An 8,061-nucleotide genomic window follows, 5' to 3' on the forward strand; every position below is an offset into this window, starting at 1 on the left:
ATCGCGACGGTGACAGGTAAGCAAGGTGATTCTCGTCCACCAAGTGTCAGTTTTACCAAGGAGGCAAAGAGCTGTCTAGCTGAACCTTACAAGGAAGCCATCGTGATCAAGGTGCTGGATAAGCATTATGGCTACACGGCTCTCATGCATAAGCTTCGGATAGTATGGCGCATCAAAGGAGGGTTTGATTTGTTGGATGTGGGGTTTGGATATTTTTTGGTTAAATTTGATATTGCTGCGGATCGTGAGAAAGTCATTCTTGATGGCCCGTGGTTGATAGACGGTCACTATGTTGCAGTAAAGCCATGGGATGTGGATTTTAGGCCATGCAAAAAATCCTTTGGATCAACGCTAGTATGGATTCGAGTCTCGGGACTTCCAATTTGGTGCTACCAGGAACAAGCAATGCTGCGAATTGCTTCTGCAATAGGGATTCCGGTGAAAGTAGATTTGGCTACTAAGCTTGCAGAAAGAGGAAAATATGCTCGAGCTTGTGTTCAAATTAATCTTGAGTTGCCTGTAATCAAACATATTATAGTGGAGTGTGTGACTTATGAAGTGGAGTACGAGAGTTTACAGTTGATTTGTACTACTTGTGCACGGTATGGGCATGATAAATCATTGTGCATGGAGAAGGAGTCCTTGGAAGGAAACGAAAATTCCTTTGGTGATGAAAAAAATAATGAAGCCCCGACATTAGTGCCACACAACAATCATGAGATTCAACAAGAGGCTGAATCAAAAGCTCGTGATTTGGGTGAGAATCCTCGTAATTTGGGTGAGAAATTAGGAGTTGTTAAAGGGAAGGATGTAGTTACGGAATCATTGGCTCCTCACGTGCCTGATGGTCATGTTAATGAGGCATGCATGGATGATGGAGAGGGCTGGCAACAAGTGCTGCGTAAGGAAAAATTCACAATGGGCCAGTCATCAGGTTTGAAGGACCAAGATGGAAAGCAGCACAAGTTTGGTTCGAGAAGGGTTCCAAGGCCCAATTTGCATGGTGATGGAGGCAAATCAATTGGCATTAGGATGGGGAAGCGAGAAAAATATGAAATTGCGCCATCTCCATCGCGCAGAACTCCTGCACGTCGTGGAATCTCTCTACGGAAGCGTCCTCGGCCTTCCTCCTTGCAGAACTCGCCAGTTGATAAAAATGGTGGCACAACAGAGGAAACCTTAGTAGATGGAAGCATGGCAGGTGCAGTGTCAGGAGGTCCAAAGGTGGCAATTATTGAGGATCAGAGTGTGCCAGTACCGCAGGACAAACCACCTATTGAGGTTGATGACTCTGTTTAGATTTTATGTTCTTATTTATTCTGTCCCTATTATTTATGGATAGTTTAAATATGATTGTTTGGAATATTAGGGGTGCTTCTAATAAGTTAGTCCGGGTGCATTGTAAGGAACTTGTTAGGAAATTTAGACCTGTTTTCTTTATTGTGGTTGAAACTCACTCCCCTTTTCAGCATTTAAAATTATTTTGGGAAAGGTTGGAGTATCACTCTGTTGGTATGGTAGAAGCAGAGGAGCATAAGGGAGGTATTTGGTTTCTATCCTCTATGAAGGGTGTTTGTTGTAAGTTCATTGATGCTTTTGATCAGGGTGTTACTGTTGAAGTTCACTTTGATAATTTAATTTGGAGGTGTAGTGGTATTTATGGCAGTCCTCAATTTAATAAAAGGGTTCTCCTTTGGGATTATCTTGTTGCACAATCCATGGTTTTTCAAGGACCTTGGATTGTTCTTGGTGATTTTAATGAAGTCAAATTTTCTCATGAATCTAAGGGCTGTCAATTTTCTCATCAAAGAGCCGACATGTTTGCTACTTCATTAGGGGATAGTGGTTTGTTTGATCTGAAGACTATTGGGAGGCGGTTTTCTTGGTACAGGAGGGTGAAAAATTATGTTGACGTGGCAAAAAAGCTTGATCGAGTCTGTATAAATAGTAGTTGGTTATCTATCTTTCCAGAGGCTTATGCAGAAGTTTTAAATAGGCTTCAGTCTGATCATTGCCCTATTCTGGTGCGTTGTAAAGGTCGTCCTCAGCCTAAAGAAAATCGACCTTTCCAATTTGTTGCTGCTTGGGCTACTCATCCTGGGTATAGGGATATTGTGAACCAGTCATGGTGGTCTGGTAATAGAGGAATTCATGGCAAGCTTTCGGAAGTACAGAAGAATTCACTAGAGTTTAACTCGAAGGTATTTGTTAAAAATGTGAATTAGAGCAGCAGATTAATTATTTACAAAAGCGTTTGGAAGTGGTGGATAGTATTTATTTGCGTCAGAAAGAGCAACAGTTGCTTGATGATTATAATAATACTCTAGTACAAGAAGTTGGAAGATGGTTAAGCAGACATTCTCTGGTGTTCCTCTTGATCTGATAATGTTGGAGACTTTACTGGTTCTCATTCCAAAGGTTGAATCACCGGTATCTATGAAAGATTTCAGGCCGATTAGTCTCTGCAATGTAGTTTACAAGATCATCACGAAAGTCCTTGTTAATAGGCTTCGTCCTCATCTTGCGGAGATTGTTGGCCCGCTTCAAGGAGGATTTATTCCGGGACGAGGAACTCTTGAAAACATCATTATTGCTCAAGAAGTCCTCCACTTTATGAAGAAGACTAAATCAAAGAAATGCACACTGGCCTTTAAGATTGATCTGGAGAAAGCTTATGACAGAGTTGACTGGAGGTTTTTAGCTCATACCCTTAAAAGCTTTGGTTTTCCTATTCCTACACTTAATTTGATTATGAATTGTGTCACTGCTTCTTCCTTATCTATTCTTTGGAATGTGAGTCGTCTGAATGGCTTTACTCATAGCCGAGGTCTTAGACAAGGAGACCCTATGTCACCCTATCTTTTTGTGTTGGGTATGGAGCGATTGGCATGCTTTATTAGTCATCAGGTTGATTTGGGCTTGTGGGAGCCGGTTGCTATTTCTAGAGGGGGACCAAGAATATCCCACTTAATGTTTGCGGATGACTTGTTTCTGTTCTGTAAAGCTACAAAGAGACAAGTGCAAAATGTGATGTTGGTTTTAGAGACTTTTTGCAAAGCATCTGGGATGAAGATTAATATCGAGAAGTCTAAAGCGCTTTGCTCCAAGAATGTCTTTGCAACAAGGAAAGAGGTTTTTACTGGGGTATCCTCTATCAGATTTGTCCAGGACTTGGGCAAGTATCTTGGAGTTACCCTTAGCCATTCTAGGGTGACTCGTTCAGCTTTTAATGGTGTCCTGGATAAGATTCGGAGTAGGCTAGCAAGCTGGAAAGAAAGTTTACTCAATCGGGCTGGTAGGCTCTGCTTGGTTAATTCTGTTGCTGCTGCTATTCCCACGTACCAGATGCAGGTCTCTATTTTTCCCAAAGGAATCATTAGTAAATTGGAGTCTATGATGAGGAATTTTCTTTGGAAAGGACAAGTTGATGGAAGAGGATTGAATCTTGTTAGTTGGAAGGTACTGGTTACTCCAAAAAAATATGGAGGTTTGGGGATTAGAGATCCTTATTGTGTAAATATTGCTCTTCTTGGGAAGCTAGTTTGGACTTTCTTCCAGCAGCCAAACAAGCTATGGGTCCAATTGTTGGATGCCAAATACCGATCATCTCTATATGACTGTTTTAGTTATCCTAAGAACAAGGACTCTCCCATTTGGAAGTGTCTTTGCAAGGCTTGAGAAGTGTTGAAGGATGGGTTTGCTTGGTGTATTGGAGATTTGAACCAGAATTTTTGGTTTTCTAGCTGGAGGAGAGAAGGACGGTTATCTAATGAGATGAATTATGTTCACATTTCTGATTCGAATCTCCGGATACAGGATATTTGGTCGGTTGGTAGGTGACATTTGGATACTCTTTATTCTCCTTTATCTCAAAATTTGAAAGATAATATTCTCTCTTACAATCCAGATGAACAAGCAGGTCCGGAAGTGGGTTGGTATTGGAGTGGGTCTGCTGCCAAAGGCTATGACTCACGCAATGGTTACTTGTGGTTGTGTAAGCAGCTGTTTGGTTGGGAGGAGCGGGAGAATTGGCTTTGGCTTTGGCGTCAACTTGTTCCGGAAAAGCATAAGTTTTTGGCTTGGTTGTGTCTTAAGGAGGCTCTTCCTACTGCAAATTTTTGCTTTAGAAGAGGGATGTCGTCATCGGATAGGTGTCCAATATGTCTTTCTAGCCAGGAATCGGTTTTACATTGTATTCGGGATTGTCCAAAAACTCAGCTTGTCTGGCATAGGTTGGATATTTATTGTCATCCTTTGGATTTGAAGAACTGGTTCTTGTATCATAGCAGAGAGCATCCGTTCAAGTTCTTTTCGGGACTTTGGTGGATATGGCGAGCAAGGAATAATAACATCTTTAATCCCCATGAAACTTGGCCTCCGAAAAAAGTGATTTGTCTGGCATTAACTTCAGAAAAGGAGCTTAGGAATATTTTTGAATTACAACGTATGTCCCTTCCCTCTACTCTAAATGGTTTTTGGAATCCCCCATCTATTGGTACTTTTAAGATTAATTGTGATGCTAGTTATTTTGGTTCGGGTGATAGTGTTGATTTTGCTTGTGTTATTAGAGATTGTAATGGAAGCTGGCAAAGGGGGTGTTTGGGAATGATTGAGAGTAATAGTATTCTTCAAGGAAAATTGTTTGCTATTTGGAGAGGATATCTCTTAGCTTGGGATGTGGGTCAACGAGATGTTATTTGTGAGACGGATTGTGTGGAAGCATTTAATCTTGTTACTCAAGATGGTTTTGGGTTTATTGATCCACTGGTGCTCAAAATAACAGATATCATGCATTGGAATTGGCGGGTTGACTTTCGTTTGATTATGAGAAATGCAAACTCGGTGGCAGATACTATGGCAAAGATGACAATGAAGTTACAACTTTTGCATGTGGAGCTTCTTTCACCTTGGGAGGAGTTTAAGAGTAGTCTTAAATGGAACTGTCCCTCTATTTAAGCAGTTTCTTATTTTATTTGCTTTTTTTTAATTTATTTCAGTCACAAAAAAAAAAACGTGCTTCTCTTCCTTCTAATGCAAAACCAAACACAACCATAGACTTTCGACTACTATTTACTAGTTTTTGCTAATAATTTTATTTCAATGCCTTTACTCTTTAGGCACACAATCAACCGCCATGTGTCCTGTCCATAACCAGAAGATAGTAGGATGGTACATCCTAAACAGCATGGCCTAGCCATACATCCCACCAAAATCTCATCTCACATCACGCGTTTCCATTTTTCTTCTCAGCTTTTGATCTTCTTTTCTCCATTCTTATTTTAAAATTCCAAAATAACAATTGAATATTGGGGTTAAAATTAAACCCCCAGGAAACATAAAAATAAAATAAAAATGCTCACTACCATTACTAAAAACAACAAAATCACGTAATGCACAATGGCCACGATCACTGTGTACAAGCGTGGGTGGTTTTCGACATTACCGGAACACGAGGGCATCTACCCGAAATTCCATGCCATTTCTGAGGTCACCAACGTAATTTTCCCACTCCCCCAAAAAACCAATGCGTATAGCGCACGATAAACATCTCCACCACGCGTCACCAACATAAACGCTCCTCACTGCCCAGATCATCTCCGCCACGTTGGACACCACCTGGCACTAACAGTCCTAGTCAGCAACTCTTCCATCTTCGCTATAAATACCCTGACCTCAAACCCACTCACCTAATCCAAAGCGTCAAAAAACCAAAAAAGAATAAAAAAAACACAAATAAAAACATTTTCACCTGCTTCTGACGGTGAACTCGCCGGAGAGATGAACATTCCGGCGATTTCTTCTTCCTTCCAGTTGAACAATGCACGTTTCTCCGATCATCGCCGCCATGTTTTCCACGAAAACCTTGACCTCGAAAAACACTTCTTCACCTCCTTCGTCTTCTCTACTCGCTTAGTCTAGAAGTGATTCCATACTTCTTCTCTGAAAATGGAACAAACACGATAGAGTAGTTGTATATAGAGAGTGAGAATTTTTCAGAGATTTCTTTTCTACCATTTTGTCTTTTCTATTGCTTTTCTTAGCCATGCCTCCGATGAAGATCCAACCTATTGACATCGATTCTCAGAAGCTGAAGGAAGCGGTGGTGGTTCGAAACGACGCCGTCAAGCCGGTTTTGAAGTTGCGGCTTAAGAGGCTGTTCGTGTTCGACCGGCAGTTATCGAGCGTGTTGAGAAACTCCTCCTCGTCGGAGAAACAAGTCATCGCCGCGGCCGGCGAAGCTCCTCCTTCCATCAGAGAGTCGGCCGCGGAAGGTACGGCGACGGAGTTCGAGCCTAGCTCCGTTTGCTTGGCGAAAATGGTTCAGAGCTTCATCGAAGACAGTAGCGAGAAGCCGGCAGCAGCGAAATGCGGCCGCAACCGCTGCAACTGCTTCAACGGCAACAACAACAGCGATAGCTCCGACGAGGAACTGGACGTGTTCGGTGAATCAATCAACTCCGGTTCATTCGGGGACGCCAGCGACGCTCTCAAGGTAAACTCCCAACGACTGAAGCTTAGGGTAGTATATATCCAGCGAGTTCAGAACTTTAATTTTGTCGCGTTTTCTCAGTGTCCAAACGCTCCATTAATCGATTATTATTTTCCTTTTGCGCTTATTACAGAGTCTGATTCCTTGCGCTAGTGTTGTGGAGCGAAACCTTTTAGCTGACACTTCAAAGATCGTTGAGAAGAATAGCAAGGTCTTCAAACGAAAAGACGATTTGAGAAAGATCGTTACGGAAAGCCTTGCCTCTCTCGGCTACGATTCTTCCGTGTGCAAATCCAAATGGGAAAAAACCGTATCATATCCCGCTGGTACCATTTCTTCCCCCTAATTTTCCTCTCCTCTCAAAATAATAACAATAACGAGCGGATATTTTCAATTGAAAACGGAAACTGATTGTGGAGAAATAGAACTGAATGTAATGTTCTGGCTTTTCTGATTCAGGTGAATATGAATACATCGATGCGATTGTGGAAGGTGAGAGATTGATAATTGACATCGATTTCCGATCTGAGTTCGAGATTGCTCGATCGACGGGGACCTATAAGGCGATGCTTCAGTCTTTGCCGTACATCTTCGTCGGAAAATCCGATCGTCTCTGTCAGATCGTCGCCGCCGTGTCGGAGGCGGCGAAGCAGAGCTTGAAGAAGAAAGGTATGCACGTTCCGCCGTGGAGGAAGGCGGAGTACATGCTCGCCAAGTGGCTCTCCAGTTCCTGCACTAGGGCGAGTCGTCCTCTGCCGCCGACGCCGCCTCCGTCCTCCGCAATCGAAGACGCGACGAGGAATCTAAGCGACGGCGCTGCGACTGAGAGTGAGTGTGGCGAGTTTGAACTGATCTTCGGCGAGAAGATATCGTCGCCGGAGGCGAAGGCTGTTTCCTGTGAGAAGAGCCTACCGACGATGGAGACGCCCACGTGGCAGCCGCCGGCGGTGAGAGTGAAGAGTATTGAGAGAGGAACCAAGGTGGTCACCGGATTAGCCTCTCTTCTCAGGGATAAACCATAGGAGAAAATTTTGCACCCTTTTCTCCCTTTTTTTTAATGGTTAATTAAAAGGAAAAAAGAAAAGTACCAAAAAACTTGGATAAGAGCAACATTTTTTTTTTCAAAAATTTTTCTCTGTTTTCCCCTTCTGTTTACTTTGCAAAAGAGACTCTTGTAAGAAGCAATTCTCTGTAATAAAAGAGCTGAAAAAGAAAAGAAGAGTAAATATTTATTGACAAAATTATAAAAAGTAAATCTGCAAAGCATCTGAGATTATTCTATGCATTGATCCTGCATTAATCTCAATGCATAGTTTTACAACGATTGATGAAATATATATATATTAGTGATCATCGCAATCTCTGAAACTGGGAGTGCTTTCGGAAATCAGAATCAAGCTTTATTTTTACCTGAGGTTACTTTTTAATTTTTTGATGCTCTAATGGCCTAATGGGTTTGTGGCATGTCATTATAGAGGAGTTACAACTTACAATGCTTCGGTCCCTTGAAAGGAGACAAAGGAGGATGAGACTTTTCTTAAAATGTTTTCGCATCTTTTCATGAGATCAAA

General features: G+C 42.1%; 1 protein-coding gene and 1 pseudogene across 1 annotated transcript; both read left to right on the forward strand.

Annotated features, from left to right (window-relative positions):
* Positions 1-4,956, forward strand: part of LOC107617036 — a 5,991-nt pseudogene extending 1,035 nt beyond the window's left edge.
* On the forward strand, positions 5,669-7,725 carry LOC107618454. Its single transcript, XM_016320536.2, has 3 exons — positions 5,669-6,493; positions 6,624-6,816; positions 6,950-7,725. Exons 1-3 carry the CDS (start codon positions 6,044-6,046, stop codon positions 7,510-7,512), a joined length of 1,206 nt encoding a protein of 401 aa, XP_016176022.1. The 5' UTR covers positions 5,669-6,043; the 3' UTR covers positions 7,513-7,725.

Source organism: Arachis ipaensis, chromosome B09 (assembly GCF_000816755.2).
Source record: "Arachis ipaensis cultivar K30076 chromosome B09, Araip1.1, whole genome shotgun sequence".
In the NCBI taxonomy this organism is placed as follows: domain Eukaryota; kingdom Viridiplantae; phylum Streptophyta; class Magnoliopsida; order Fabales; family Fabaceae; genus Arachis; species Arachis ipaensis.

Bases quoted from the DNA above. Each gene is read 5' to 3' on its own strand.
- LOC107618454 (XM_016320536.2), top strand. From the start codon at position 6,044: ATGCCTCCGATGAAGATCCAACCTATTGACATCGATTCTCAGAAGCTG. The intron at 6,494-6,623 runs GTAAACTCCCAA...CGCTTATTACAG, and splicing joins ACGCCAGCGACGCTCTCAAG to AGTCTGATTCCTTGCGCTAG. The intron at 6,817-6,949 runs GTACCATTTCTT...TTTCTGATTCAG, and splicing joins AACCGTATCATATCCCGCTG to GTGAATATGAATACATCGAT.